Below are 15,966 nucleotides of genomic sequence, written 5' to 3'. Positions count from 1 at the left end.
AAACTAGGGAATAGAAGAAGAAAAAATATGCAAGTGATTTGGCTGGGAGAATAAATAAAAAGGGAGCTGAGTACTGAGGAGAGCGAAACCAGAGGGATTTTGTTTCCTTTTTCTTCCTGGTAACAGTCAAGACAGTTGCAATCTTTTCTTACAACCTTCGCCAAACACATGAAAATATTATTAGAGGGAGAAACAGTAGGCAGAATATTACAACAAACACAGCAAGCACCTGGTCAGGCGGCGAAACTCGGTGCGACCGCAGTACGGTAGTCGGTAGGCTATCTTCGCGCAGCAAGAAGAACAAGAACAACAGGGTGAAAAATAAAAATATGTTATGTCCATGCCCTTATGTCTCTGATCCGTCTTGATGAGCCAATGGCACTTTGATATTCTTCCCAGGATTTCCCAGCACATTCAGAACCCCAACTCGCTGCAACTCTTTCGCTGTCGGAAACAAAAGAGGAATCGTGTTACTTTGATCATATTATAGAGCAAAAAGAAACTGTCTGATGTTTCATAGCTGATAGATGCCTATCTGTGTGAACTAAAAAATACGAGGTTTATCAGAAATCAAAAGATGAAGCTTCAAATTTACTTTGGGGAGATAATAAAGGAATAACTATTTACAGCATTTCGCTATGAATCGAAAGGAAAGGCAGTGAGAGACTTCCTAGCAAGATGGATATCTTAAGGTTCATCAAATGGCAAGCCTTTCATAAAAGTAATGTTAAATGCTCATGAGAAACCAACTGACAGTTGTATTTCTCCTTGTATGTTTTAGATATTTCAATCTTTTGCAAAAGCAAAACAGTTCTGTGCCCAAGATTGAAAACAAATTTGAAAATTTTTCCAACTCAAAAGAGGGTAAGCTTTAGACAAGTAGGGATGAAGTCTCAACTAACATATTAACAAAAAATAATTTCACGAAAGTTTGATGTTATGCTATTGAATCACTATATTATCCAACCTCTGAGAATATCAGATATCCAAATCCAAGACTTCTTCAGTCTAAAGAAAGAAAATCACCGTAGCAAGTCAAAATTTAGAAGTAATATGGAAAGACGAAAGGCCACAATGAACAAAAATAATGGAATCAAACGTAATGTTTAGTTAATAACTTATTTTGTAGACCGCTAGTTCTTCCAAGATCACAGAAAAGGAACGTGAAGTTATGTAAAGCCAAATATCAAAATACCTTCCTCAAGCGAGAGCTGAATGGATCTCTTTTCCAACGCAACTGCATGCCTGCTAAGTTCAACTGATGACAGTGATCGAAGCACTTGTAAAAGGGAAATTATTCAATGAGTTAATAAGGTTCGTTCAAACTATTTCAGCAATAAGATGAAGCACTTTCTTAGATGTAAAGCATACCCTGAAGATAATCTTGTTGGTCTGATTGATCCAATTTATTCAATAACAACTGCAACTGATGATATCTGTCTTCCCACTGCAAGTTTTTCCATCCTGGTGGGATGCCTACTGAAGGGACAGTAGAAAGTGCAGAATGGAAGTTTGACTCTGCTGTAGCTAAATTAATGCCATACTTCCCAATGTGATGAGGAACTGAAGGTGTTCCAGATGCATTCATGGGAGGAACCACTGGAAAAGGAGCAAATGCTGGAAAGCAATGATTCTTTAGCTCCTTAACCTGAGATTTGAGATGCACGGTTTCATCTAGTTGACCAAGTTTACTTAGATTTGGATAATCAGCTTTTATGCTCGTACTATCACCAGGACTATTCTTCCCTATATCAGCATCGGATTTTCTACGGACGTAAACAAGATGCCCATTTGCAGCATTAGAGGTTGAAGAATGGAGATGAGGCGGACTCGTTGGGCAGACAGTTGAGGGTCTCTTGTTAGCAGAAACTTTAATGAAGTCACTACCAGGACCTCCTTCCTTCAAAAGAGGGAAGCTTCCAGTACAATTGGAAGCTGTGACCCTATTCTCATTTTGCAAGTCCCTTAATGCTGTCTTCTTTGCAGAAATCTGCAGTTGCTTTTCATGAGGCACGTCCTTCCCAGAATTTCCATGCCCATATTCACTGAATTTGGAGTCTATGGGTTTTTGAACCATCTGAAAAGTTTAAAATTTTAACTAAATACATAATAAAAATATTAGAGAGATCAAGTTACCGCAGTAGGACAATTTTGATAGTTTTTATATCAACATACACATGGATATATGAACAATAAATGTCAGGACGTGGATATATAACCATTTAGAAATTAGTATAATTCATAGTTTAACACTTGAAAGGAAAGTGAAAGAGTATTCAGGTATATATGCTAAAAGTTGTTTTAGATACTGTTTTTCATATTAAATTTTAAAGCAGAGTTACAGTCACAGATACCTTATTTGGAGAGATATTGCTAGGTCTTCTATTTCCATTTAATTTACACGTGTTAGCATACAAAAAATCTATAGCATTAGAGGGATCGTGTAACAGCATTAAGAAAATTCTGATAGTGTTTAGATCCAGATACGCATGGATAGATGAAAAATAAATATTAGCTTATGAACAATAAATGTCAGGACATGGATATATTTCCATTTTGATGGAAGCTTTCAAAAGGAAAGATAATTAATAGTAATGCTTTCAATTTGAGAAACAATATTTCCATTTTGTTGGCATAGCACAATTATTTTCATCCAACCAAACAAGTTTTAAGAGGAAAAAACTATTTTCCATGTTTTATTTGGTGAGTCACAAACTATTTTACATGTTTTGAAGTTAAAAAATAAATTTACTGCAGATTTCAAACATAAATAAAATAAGAAGGCTATCAGCCTATCACCAAACCAAATGTCAGAGTTTCCAGTTTCTCCAGAAACCATGGAATCTCCTCTCTAATCATTCTTTCTCATAACTATTTTTCTTCGTCCAGAAATCCTTTCCTAAGGGACAAACTTCTTAGAATTCCAAAACCCCTCTCGCTTCTTCATATTTCTACTATTTATAGTTGTTACAACACTAGATTATGAATTTATTGAAGAAACCTATAGCAATTAAGCTTGAGGTTTACTGTAATTAGTTAGACATAAAACAATATAACAGTAAATTGTAAGATAATAAAATCAAAGAACACAAGAAATATTTGACATTAAACAGTTGAACACATATTGTCCAGAGAGAGTATTGAAGCAGTTCCACATTTCCAACATTGTGACAAGAATATACCTTTTAATTTGTAGTACAACTTTTCAAGTATAATATCATCAAGATAGAATGTTAACTATTGACGCCACATTAGCAAAATTCTAGATAATAACAATAACTCCACGCTATGCAAGTTTTTTCTTTTGTGTGCGTGTGTGTGTGGTTAGAATAGATAGATCAAGGTATTTATCAGTGCATATGATTAATTTTTTCCTTCTGGATGCATTTAGATGGAAGAATCTTTCATCAACCACAGCCCTAGATTACATTTTGACATAAGTAGATTGAAACAGAGTGCCAAGCGAATTGATAACGAAGCCTCTTTTAGACACGATGGAGCTGAACCTCAGAGATAGAGTTTAGGTGAAGTAATCGCAATGACCGAAACCCAATACATTAACAAACTCATTGACTTGAAGAGCATAAATTATAGGTATCTTGCTTCTTCTATTCGTTTCCAGTTTCTCCTCGCTTCTCTTGCGATTAAAATGCGAAGGAGCAGGATGAAAGTGCAGCTTATTATTAGGCCACCGAATTATAAGAAGTTATAATTTTCCATTAGTTCTTAAGATACGAATTAGCTCAGAGAAAACCTAAAATCAGTACGACGCAGAACCAAATCCACAAGAATTCCTACGACAGAAGACAAGCAGGAGCTGATCATCGTCTCCATTTCACATTTACACTAAAACACGAACCTCTTCGTGAAGAAAAGGCAAATTGGTAAAACCAAATCTGAAGCAAATTTCATCAAGAAGCATTCTATTCTTACCTTAGCTCATTGGAATTGGAACCGCTCCGATGGAGAAGGGAGTGCCATGTGGAATCGGAAGGAAGAAAAGAAGCTTCACTTCTGAAGGTCACACAGTTTCTTCACAACACAGTCCCTCAAATTACCTTGAAAAATGGTTTCATATTCGCTCATCAGAATCAGAATTGGAAGCAAAATGTTCAACGTGCTACAAATTCAGAGCAGATTTTAACGAGATGAAGGATGCAACGCTTAGAACCTTGCAGAAAGACACGTGGAGCTGAACTATGGTTCAACGTTCGTGGAGGGCCAAAACTATAATTTACTTCAAGTTTACAAGTTATAAGTTAATTTTCGATAGCCAACCTCTAAGTTCCAAGTTAATTTTCCGATTAACAAGGGACATCCATCTTTTGTTGGTGGTATCTACCTTTTCCAAGTTAGTGTCGAGCTGGCTCTCTTTGAGTCGGTAATAGGTGACTCTATCGATTTCACTTTATCTTAACATGTTCGAACTAAGATTGGAACACGTGTTTTCTAGTGAGTGGTCCATGTGGTAAGCCTTGAACTTACCCATAATAGGTGAACTTGCATCACGTTAACCATCGATTTATATTCCAATAAACATATTTCTATCCCTTTTACATGACATCAACCTTTTTCATGTCGAGGTCAGTGAATTTTCGGTGGCATCCATCTTTCCAAGATTATAGTCGAGTCGGGCTCTCTTCGAGTTGGAGATAGGTGATTATGCGAGTCCCATTTTATCTCAACCTGTCTAAACTAAGATCCAAACACGTGTTTTCGACCGAATAATCCATGTGGCAGACCCTAACCTTCTTTCAACAATTTAACAGAGTTTAAGTTAACCATTGAATTAAATTTTTTTTAAAAAGTTGTAAGTTAAGTTTTCATCATATATTTGTAACAAACTATTCTCGACATAAATAAAAAGTTAGATTTAAATAAATTCACAATCTTGAACCATTATGGTCTAATCTAGAAGTCCAAAGGTGACCAAGGTAAATTCTAAAAAATTTAAAGGGAAGGGGTTCAAACTATAGTGGTCACCTACCTATAATCAAGTATTTTATAAGTTTCATTGACAATCAAATGTAAAAAGGTCAAGCGGTTGTTTCATCAGATACATACCTACACACTAAAACATTCAATGAAAATAAATCTACGATGACGGTGTCAAAAAAATGAGCAAGGGACATAGAGGGAGAGGCTCTCGAAGTCAAACGAAACTTAAAAGAACATGGTTGTTAGCATAATTCCTAGTTCTTTTGTCTCGAAGAGCCAACAAAGGGATTGGTCTGTTGATCAAGCTCAATTTCGATTTAGAGAAGATGTGGATTGGTTGTAGTGCGAATTTAGAAAAGATGTGGATTGGTTGTAGTGCGAATTAAGGAACGACATAATTGGTTATAACTTCTTTTTATAAGTTAAACATTTGAATCTTATATTCTAAGAAAACATTTGAATCTTATATTCTAAGAACACAAGAAATGAACTGTAGATATAAAACCAACTACAAATGCTTGATGAGAGTTAGAAGTGTTCTGAAGAAGATACACGTGTTGTCAACAAGAATTCTAATATAGCTACATTTATCTAAGTACTACTCATTATTATATCATTAATGAGTTTCAACTCTTTCTCCTATGAGCAATAAGCTAATAATACACTTCTTCTTCTGATACCATTACATGGCTAAAAGGCTATGTACAGTGAGTGGTTTCTTGCCTTTGATATGTCAGTTTGTCAAATTGAGCACAACAACAACATTAAGGAGGCAAAAGAAAAAAGAAAAGAAGAAGCAAATTCTGATTTACACTTTTTCTAAATCACAAGATATCTCCACAAATCTCCACAAAACGTTAGGGAATGTGTTCACACTTGCTCATATACTGCAAAAGTGAGTTTGCTTTTCTCTGGGCTCTACTTGTCCCACTTCTTGTGAGCTCTATCAAATGTTCATACACACCATATTGCAGTGCAACCAAGATGGAAGGTGAATTGTTTAGTCCCAGCTCTAGAAGTAACGATGTAGCGCATTCTTTGTTCTTCGGAGTCCCATCTTTCATGATGTTTACTATAGTTTCGATGAAAGAGTTATGGCTGAGCTCGGCTCGTCCTTCGGGATGTGATGTGAGGAGTAACAAGATTGATAAAGCTTCATCAACCATTCCCAGGCTTTTATCCTCGAGTAAACGGAGCAGTGGTGGTATGATACCACCTTTGATGGCCCGGGACTTGTTTGATTGGTTTAGTGACAAGTTGAAGAGTGCAGTGGCAGCGTCCTTCTTTCCTCGGATTGTCCCATCTCGGAGAAGATCTACTAATGGTGGGATTCCATTTAGAGTTCCGATCAGAACTTTGTTTTCATCCAGCATTGACAAGCTAAACAAGGCAGCTGCAGAGTTCTCCTTAGCCTCCTCTGTTCCATGCTGCAGTATTTCTATGATAGCAGGAATGGCTCCTTCTCTTGCTATGAGCCTTTTGTTCGAGTCGTCAATGGACAAGTTCAATAGAGCAGTTACGGTGTGTTCTTGGAATTTGAGATCTGGGTAGGAGAGAAGCTTAACCAATGGAGGGATGACTCCGCTATTTGCGATCCAAACTCTGTTCTCTGGGTTCTCTTTGGAGAGAACCCGGATATTGATGATAGCCTCTTTCCGGACATCCAACTGACTTGATGATAGATTATGGACTAAAGAGGAGATTTCGCGAGCGAGTTCGGGCGGAGTGTCACCCAATCCACCATCCTTTTTGGGTAATTCATAGTGGTTCTTTTGGCACCACTGCAGAATGAGGTTCTTGAGGGCATAATTTGGTGCCACTGACAAATGCGCCAAAGTTTGTCCAGTTTTCGGGCAGGTCCTGTGATTGGAATCCAACCATTTCTGTATACTTTCTCGGTCATAAGTCTGTGAAGAGACGAGCATAACCCTCTCAGTTTACAAATTATTGGCAGAGTTTTGTAGTAGTAACACTCTGAAAACATAAGATTGTAATCTTGATGTCAAGATATTAGGTTTTATTTCGAGCTCGGAATAAAAGTAACTTTCAATTCCTACTGAAGTTTGAATTAAAGATGTCAGTCTCATATGTCTATGAAACAAAAACACTCATTTTTCCATCAAGACGAAGGATCTAACAGATCTAACCCTTGAAAATTTTGAGGTTAAGACATCATGTGCAACTTCATTTACGTCCATTATAAACAACAAAAAGGTAACTATCTATCACAACATTTCGTCAAAGTATGGCCAGTTGCATGGATTTATAAGTCAAAGATTCAAGGCATGATTCTTGATTCTAGTAAATAATGTAAGAGAGATTTAGCACATAATAACATCAAGCCAAAAAAAAAAAAAGCAAAAAATTTTTGTTGCATAAATATCTTTGGATATTCAATTTACCTGCCCAGTTGCCACAATGACTGGATCGGTCATGATCTCAAGGGTAATTGGACAGAGGAATTCATGAGGGATTACTGCAGACCGACACCGTCGAAGACATTTCGATGAAACAGGACCATGAGGAGCAATATCATTGTCCATACCTGCAATTCCTTTAAACTTGCCTAGAAGTTCTAAAATTTGCTGGAGACTTTCAGAACTCGGCATACCTCTACTACGTTTAACTAATTTTTGAACAGCTTCAGTTTCTGCTTCCAAATCTGCAATTTTACGTAGTTCCAATTTATTTGCCAATCTTTCAAGTATAACAGGGTCTGCATTTCTCTCATCATTTTTAGAAAATACAACCATCATGTCCATTGCTAGTTCCATGTCTTGTGTATCTTTCCGACACTTTGCTCTTTTGAGTTGCGTGGACATGAGCTCAACCTGAATGAATGAGTTATTAAATAAATAAGAACTTGGAAAGGAAGAAATGAAGCAACTTCAACAAGATGCTAAGCAACAAAATGAGGAAAAGATACACCAAGATCATAATAGTTAACTTTGATGTGCATCAAATTTCACAATAAACTTCCAACCCATCTGTCAACCAGTAAAATTTCAAAGCGTAGAAAACACCAACACTCCAACACTTTATGTATGGACATTAATGTCTCTATAAATAAACTTCCAAAAGTTGCACTTTATATTAGTCTTAGATGGTAAAAAAACCTTCATAACTTTCTTCCCTACTGCATACAGGCATCCTCAGGTGAGAGACACCTGTGCTACTCCGGAAAAAACATGATATAGATCAAGTGCAAAAATGTTAAAGAAGAATCTGATAATAATAAGGTTCATTTGCCTGAAAACATAACTTTTACTAATCAGATTTGCTCTACTTCGGAAAGTAAATTTGTACGATATTCTGTTAAAAATAACTCAAGCATAGCACAAGTGATTCTTTCTTCATAAAATAGGTGTGGATGAGAGCTAATTCTTAGACCATCGAGGTTGAACATCTATTGTAATATGTGGATCAGAATTTCCACTTTTGGAAGCAGTAAAAACTAATAAATACATGTCTTCCTATCTCAAACCGCTAAGGCAGTGTTAAGTTGCAACTGATATCGTGCATTCGTGAGAAGATTAAGAAAGATTGCCAACTTCAGCTCAGTTTGATTTGATCTAAGCATCATACATCTATTCTAAAGGTCAAATGTTCAAATCCCACCCCGCATTATTAAACTAAACTAAAAAAAAGAGAGATCAAAGGTTTATAAGAGGCCTTTCTGAGAAAAAATTAAAAAAACAAAATACTCCATGAGACCAAAAGTTGACAACATCACTGTACAGAGGAGTCATTGTACAAACAATCAAAGTTACATCAAGTGAAAGGGTGAAGAAATCTACTTGCTCTTGCAATTCAACTGAGACTCCAAGCTCATCATAAGGCATCCCATCAAGGGCCTCCTTCAATTTGTCATAAACAGCATGAAACCTTGCCATCACAGCCTCATTCTCAAACGCCTAACCAAAACAAAAGGAACATCTAATCACACCAAATGAAGAGAACCCAGACTAAAAACGAAGGCATGAAGCAACAGATTTGTATGATCAGTGTGAAAAGCAACAAACAAACTAACCAGGTAAATCTTGCTTCCATTGTGGCAATTCTTCAGTAACCTTTTGGCCAATACAAGAGCCTCTTTCAAATGAGCGAGATGGGGACTCAAGGCCTCGGCGGGAACCATATTATGAAGGTCCCTTATCTCCTCCAAAAGCGGCACCAGCATCTTCAACCTCCTCACCAAATTCAAACACTCCTTCGACTGCGTCTTCCGAAATCCAGAAAACCCCCCAATGGCCGCGATTAACTCATTCGCTTCCGTCAATTCCTTAATCACCTCGTCACCCTCATCCCGGCCGCCGCTCGATGCCGGTGAACACCGACTCCAACCATTATTTCCAATCACTCCAAATTCTCTCTCCATCCCCACCTTTTTTTTTCTTCTTTTTTTTCCTTTTTTCCCTTCCCCCCTCCCCTCCACCCACTCTCCGAATCTTTGGAGTTTGATTGGAATTCTGAAGTGGGGGTGGGGGTATTGATTTAAAGACAAACCTTTTTTCCCGGAAAATTTGACATTTTCCCGAGAGAAAAAAAAGTTAATGGTGGTGTAGAAACTGATTGTATTAGTAGTGGACAAAGCGTCATTCGCGGCCTCCATGGTTTTGCTGTTGTTACTATAAGGAGCGAATTATTTCAACAAAATTCTTGTATTTGCAACCTATCTCACGCGTGTTCATACCCAAAATAACACTTCACCGAAATTCACTCCAATATATATATTTTCTCTTCATTTACTTTACGTTTTGGATATAATGATTCAAAAGTAAGATAATATAATATCTTAATTCTTACTCGTAAATGTGATCCCATTTTGGATATAACCAAGTATTTTAGTTCAGTGGATAAAATCTATTATCATTTTTAAATTTAGAGGATTGGATTATCCATCTACGCAGTTATTAAACTCAAATAAATAAATAAGAGTTTTCACTTAACTTTAAAGGATGAAAATTCATTCAACTTTGACTCGTATGATTTACTAAGGATCCAAGACTCCAATCAATATGAGCATAGCTCAACAATAATTGACATTTATTTCTTTATTTGAAGTCGAAAGTTTAAATTCTCATATCCCTAATTGATTGTGCGAACATACATCCATGTTCAGATTCGTTGAACACATGACGTATGAAAAAATACTAATCTACTCTCAATGTTGGTATTTCTTTTTTAGTTAAAAAGATGGATAAATAAGTGAATAGAAGTATTTTCTTTTTTTGTCTTTTAATTATTGAAAATAAATTTAAATAGGGATGATATTAGATGTGTGTAGATATTAAAATTAGATAATGTATTGGCTTTTTAGATATTGATGTTGAAAAAAAATGTGCTGATGCATAGTGTTAGGAGTCACATGGCACATGGGTTATTGTGCCTTGTGAACAGTTGAGTGATAATCTCATGCAACAACTAATAAAGAATATTCATTTTGAGTCATAAAATGGAGAATAAAAAAAAAAAGTTTTGATTCCTCAAAGAAAAAGCTAAATATATAATAAAAAATTCATTACAAAAATTTAATAATAAAATAAAAAAGGCTACAAATGTTTTTAACTATAAGATTAATTTATCCCATACGTCGTCTAAAAAATATCATTCATTCTCTTTCACGACTTAATGTGAATTGTTATTTTTGAAAATTTCCATAATATTTTCCTTAGCTCTTTTTTTTTTTCTCTCAAGTCCTAAACATTTAAACCATGACGAGTTGCATGTAAAATTTTTGTTTTGATTTTAGTGTGAGAAACTAACTAGTAATTTTTAGATAATATATTTAAAATAAAACTTTTTAAACAATATAGGTATTTATAATTTAAACTAACTCTATAATTGAGAGAACTAGGAAAAGCTCTATAGTTCAATGTCAGTAAATTATAATCACTCCAGGTATAGTTTAACTAATCAAAATACTGCTGACATGAGTTTAGTCTAACGATAATTAATACATGTATCTGATCAAGAAATCACGAAAATATAAATAATTGAATTTAAGTTTTTAAAATAATAAAAACTGAATTTTAAAAATTACAAATTTCGTGGTTTTGTTAGTCCAATAATATGTGAAATGGAAATCTTAATATCTGATTTTTTGCCGAAAGTTTATAATATAGTGTTACAAATTAATTTTAAGATCTAATCCACAAATATTAACAGGGATGAAATTTTAAGACGTAGCTGGCGAAGATAATATAATGAAAAATTTTTTGATGGGGGAGTGGAGAAGGTGGTGAAGTGAAGTGAAGAAGACGCGTAATCACGTGCTGAAATTTTGTTTTTTTTTTTTAAATTTTAAAAATTGTTATTAATTATTTATTTTTAGATTGACGTTGACGGAGTCTTCGTTTGGGAAACGGAGGGGACAGGTCTGGTTCCGTTTTTCGGGTAATGGGTCCCACCATCTGTCAGGACAGCGAAATCTAACGGTGGGATCCACAGCTGATATTTTCATCGCATACTGACAAAATATGGGTTTTCAATTTGACTGTTTAATTAGTTAAATCATCAATTTTCTCATCTATTATTATTATTATTATTATTATTAAGGTTGGGTTGGATGGGAGAAATCTTCCGCCAATCATTAATTTACGGTTCGGTTGTGGGTTATCATATATAAACTAATGTTTTCCATCTTTCTCTTTCAAAAATCTTATTTATCATTTCTTTTAACCCGATTCAAAAAAATTCATCTCAATTAGTTGAACTTTTATTATACTACTCACAGTTAAAAAATTATCACAGTTCATTTTTGAGTAAGTTTTGATTAAAGGGAAAGAATATTAATTAGAATGTCGGTGCCTATTATTAAATTCATCCATTTGATAATTATTCAATATCAAAATCATTCAATGGATATGTCATCGACTAAACTAGACTGTATAATATTTTTTATCTATCAGGATTAGGTTTAAATCTCCATCCATTTTTTTCGGTAATATTCTTTAAATATAATGATATTTAATGAATGAAAACTTTATTATTATTCTTTTTTATCTTGCACTTAGTTTTGTGGATCGATTTTAATTTGGAATTTTTAGTTTTATTAAATTAAACTCTAAACTCAAATCAATTTTAATATTAATATTTTTTTAGTACAGTAAAGAGGGTGGTTCATGATTTTTTTGTCAAGGATAGATGCCAATTACGACCGAACTAAGCTCATGTTGATAATATTAATAATTTGTTGTTTCGTCAAAGTAAATTATATACTTGTCCTTAACAACTAATAAAGTACATAAAATTCGACCCGTAATCAAGTTAAAATAACACTCTAAGTCCAACTTTAATGTTCAAATTCTAGTAGTTACCACATATATTGATTAAGCAGCATATGTTATGGAAATTCAAAGAGTATTATTCCAGGGTATGTTTCATAAAACGTTCCTCATGCTTTCTTGTTTCTCGTTTCTTACTTGTTTTTTTTTAATAAATACAAATAAAATTGCTTGGTAACTCATTTTTGTTTATTGTTTTTTTATTCAAAAAATAAAACATAAGTATATTTGGTAACCTTCATTGTTTCTTATTCTCTACCATTAATTTTTTTTTTTAAAAAAATAAAGGTAAAAGTTTTATATGAAAACTAATTTTTAAATTAAATATAAAAAATTTTATGTTTTTATTTATTTTAAAAATATTTATCAAGTATTTGATAAACTAAAAATATTAAAATAATGTTTTTACCTAGGTTGTGGAAGAAATTAGAAACCAACCAGAAACAAAAAACTTGGTTGTTATTTTAAATGTGATACATGATCAGTTATAAGCACTTATATTTTTAAAAATTAGAAACAAAAAATAAAAAGTAAAAAGTAAAAAATGAAAACATTAATCAAATGAGACTATAATCTACTGGAATGACGTCCAAATTCAGAGAATCTTCAAATTATTTTTAATGGAAAAAAAACCCGAAAGAAAATCCAAGTAAACGAGTCACATTTAGGGTTGAATTGTAATTTACTCCACTCGAAACTAAATGAAATAATTATAAAAAAAAAACAAAAAGAAAAAAGACAAGTTATAAAGATGGAGAGACATACCAATTTCGTCCACTAAAATAGAATATTATTATCACAGCAAGTTGAAATCTTTGACCCACCAAATTAAAATATATTTCAATCGAAAAAAGAAAATTAGGTAATGGTACTTTTTTTTTTAATTTCTTTTTGGAGTACAGGTTATGGTACTATTTGTATTTTGAGAACGGTTTGAAATTTATTAAAAAAAATCATATATGATATATGTATAGTTACTTTTTGTATATTATATAGATGGTTATATTACATGAGGATCATGAATGGATATTTTTTTAAATGAAAAATCTATTTAGATAATTGTTTTTATTTGCATGATTGTAATTATAGCTCTTCTGTGTACTATAAAGTATAATCTTATTTTATTTTATTTTTGGCTTTTTATGCCCACAACCTCTCTCTTCAACATGGTGTACTGAGAAAATATTTTTTTTTCTGATTTTTTCTCCGTGCTGTATTTTATTTATACATTAAAAATAAATAAATATCCACTAAATAAGTACTGTATCAAGTGTCATCAAGTATCATAACGAAACCCAAATTTAATTTTGGGAAAACTTATAAAACTACGAGAATATGGTAGGTACGCCCTCTATTTACACTATGACTTTATCTTTATAAATAATAATAATTATTTGATATTAGTGAGCTCCAAATTATTTATAAATGGTTGATAAAAAATAAATAAAAATAGTATCCCTACTTTTGTAGTACTGAAACCATTTTTTATAACTAGACTAAAGACGTGATTTTTACGAACCATGGTGATGGAACAGTGTTAGAGTCATACGGTCTGATTGAGGCGACCATAAGTATGTAGGACACCCCTAAGTTGGTCCCATGTGACTCAGTCTCCCTACACCCAAATCTTCCACTGTTTTTTTTCCCTTTGCATTAATTTATACACATATCATATCATATGTAGTTCGAAGTTTCGTACTTGTTCTATTTTAGTCGGTAGAATTTCACTATTTCATTTTAGTGGTATTTTTTTTTCTTTCTTATTTACAAATTTTGATCTCTAAACTTCGACAATTGTGTATGGTAACTTTAAAAAAGCGTCTACAAAATTCTTAAATTTTTAATATTTTATCTAATAAATTTCTAAACTCTAAAAAGTGTTCATGAACTTTCAAATTTTTGCTCAATAGGTCCTTAAATTTTAATGACGGGATCTAGGTTTTGGTGGTTATTATACACATTTTTAAAGTTTAGAAGCCTATTATTGTTTACCCTATACATATAAAAAATATTACTAAAAATGTGACCTAAGGCTGTTAGTTCATTTTAATTTTATTTCAACAATATGTCGAGGATAGCTATTTAAACTTCCAAGTTGATGATATATGCCTTAATTAAATTATGCACGGGTGGACAACACCCTTACTTATTCCTATCATTTTTTTATTTTTATCATGCATGAATGTTAGTGAATTTAAATTGAAAACTTAAATATATATATATATATATATATATATATATATCAAAATATTTTTTGACTAAAAATTTAAACAATCGTTTGATTTGACAAAGTTCTCGCGTTTGGTTTTCCTTTTTTCTGAAACAAAGGCTGATGAAAAAAATAATGTCAAATTTGAGAGATTTGACATATTATGTTTCTAAAAAAACCATACAATTGGCAGAAAATGTTGTAATTTGTAAACAAGAAGGCAGCATGCAGGGTGGAAAAGTGTCAAAATCAAAATGCCTTTAAAAGATTATTGAAAAATATGTCCCTTTCTAAGAAAAAGTGAAACGTGTATTCTTTTAAGATATCAAATACTAGCCACAATTTTATTTTCATTCTTTTTCCTGGAGGAGACACAAGTTGTGAGCTGGCATTCATTGTAAACTATTTATTTTTCATTTTTTAAAAAATATTTTCAAAATTGTATAGGAATTTTAGAAACAACTAAAACAAATTTTTTTGATCCGTTTTCAATATAAACTCACGACTTTTTGACCAAAGATGGATGCCCAAGTTGAACTAGCTAAAATACCTTTTAAAGACTATATATTTAGTTTATCCAAAAGGGATAAAAACGAAAATGTTACCAAATCCTGTAAATTTAAAATTTAAAATATAAATGGACCCTTTTTATGGGTGAAAAGATATTGGGCCAATCTTACTTCAAACAAAAAGATGTTGGGCCATATTTTGGGTTTTGAAATGATTTTTCGTAGGAGGGGAAGATTTTCATCTACTAAAGATAATATTTAGATATTTACCATTATTTATCTTTATACTACCACCAAAAATTTTACAGCCTTTTAGCTTTTTGAAATCTATAAATATCTATTTTTATGTATTTCTCCATCCTATTTGTCAAAAATTTAATGACAATTAGTAAAAGAGGGGTGCATTCTTTACTAAAGACGTGCATTCTAATGCAATTTAATTATCTATGTAAAGTTGGAGTCAAATTCATGTCCTCAACAAGAAATTAAAAAATAATCAAATGCAACTTCAAAGTTTTGCTATTCATTAAATTGAGCATTACAATTAAATTAGTGAAATTAATATTTTCAATTTGCTAAATTTTCAACGTATAGTATAAATTGCAAGAAGCAAATATTGATAATTAATCATAGTTTTATTTTATATATCGAGTGAAATATGGCGTTTAGCTCAGGCGATTTTAGCTCTCTTAAACAAAAAGTGCAGGCTTAAGAAAGAAATGAAATGCCAAAATGTGTCTTCAAAATAAAAAGTTCAACTTGGTTTGAATTTGGTCTGGATTTAGTTTCAGTTTAATCCCTATAGTTTCAAAAGTTTCAATTTATTCCCTATGGTTTAGTCAAACTTCACAAATCGTATAAACCATTATCATATTAATAATTTTTTAATTTCATGTAATAGTTTTCTATTTGGGTAACTGTGTAAGTTGAATGCTTGAAGGTGCAAAATCTATAATAAATAGAAGTGAAATCTATTTCTTGTTTTGGAATATTAGAAAAGATTGGCTAAATCCATACACATTCA

At 32.7% G+C, this 15,966-nt stretch overlaps 2 protein-coding genes across 3 annotated transcripts; both read right to left on the bottom strand.

Annotated features, from left to right (window-relative positions):
• Positions 1 to 74: 74 nt before the first annotated feature.
• LOC111011167 (integral membrane hemolysin-III-like protein) lies at positions 75 to 4,178 on the bottom strand. Of its 2 annotated transcripts, XR_002601413.2 has the most exons (5): positions 3,934 to 4,178; positions 1,372 to 2,077; positions 1,196 to 1,279; positions 230 to 444; positions 75 to 155 (listed from the first exon to the last, which is right to left on the bottom strand). XR_002601413.2 is itself a non-coding variant. In XM_022284837.2 (4 exons), the coding sequence occupies exons 2-4, from the start codon at positions 2,075 to 2,077 to the stop codon at positions 347 to 349; spliced, it is 888 nt and encodes a 295-aa protein (XP_022140529.1). In that variant the 5' UTR covers positions 3,934 to 4,177; the 3' UTR covers positions 75 to 346. The 2 variants fall into 2 exon arrangements, 1 of the variants encoding a protein (XP_022140529.1); XM_022284837.2 differs by having other exon boundaries at positions 75 to 444; positions 3,934 to 4,177.
• Positions 4,179 to 5,437: 1,259 nt separating this feature from the next.
• On the bottom strand, positions 5,438 to 9,549 carry PUB15 (Plant U-Box 15). The gene is made up of 4 exons (XM_022284853.2): positions 8,969 to 9,549; positions 8,736 to 8,852; positions 7,341 to 7,769; positions 5,438 to 6,845 (listed from the first exon to the last, which is right to left on the bottom strand). Exons 1-4 carry the CDS (start codon positions 9,314 to 9,316, stop codon positions 5,796 to 5,798), a joined length of 1,944 nt encoding a protein of 647 aa, XP_022140545.2. The 5' UTR covers positions 9,317 to 9,549; the 3' UTR covers positions 5,438 to 5,795.
• Between the last annotated feature and the right edge of the window lie 6,417 nt (positions 9,550 to 15,966).

Source organism: Momordica charantia (assembly GCF_013281855.1).
Source record: "Momordica charantia cultivar OHB3-1 chromosome 2 unlocalized genomic scaffold, Mcharantia_2.0 BLBB01000002.1, whole genome shotgun sequence".
In the NCBI taxonomy this organism is placed as follows: Eukaryota; Viridiplantae; Streptophyta; class Magnoliopsida; order Cucurbitales; family Cucurbitaceae; genus Momordica; species Momordica charantia.
Note: the sequence above shows the minus strand (reverse complement) of the source record. Positions and strands in the feature narration are given on the sequence as shown.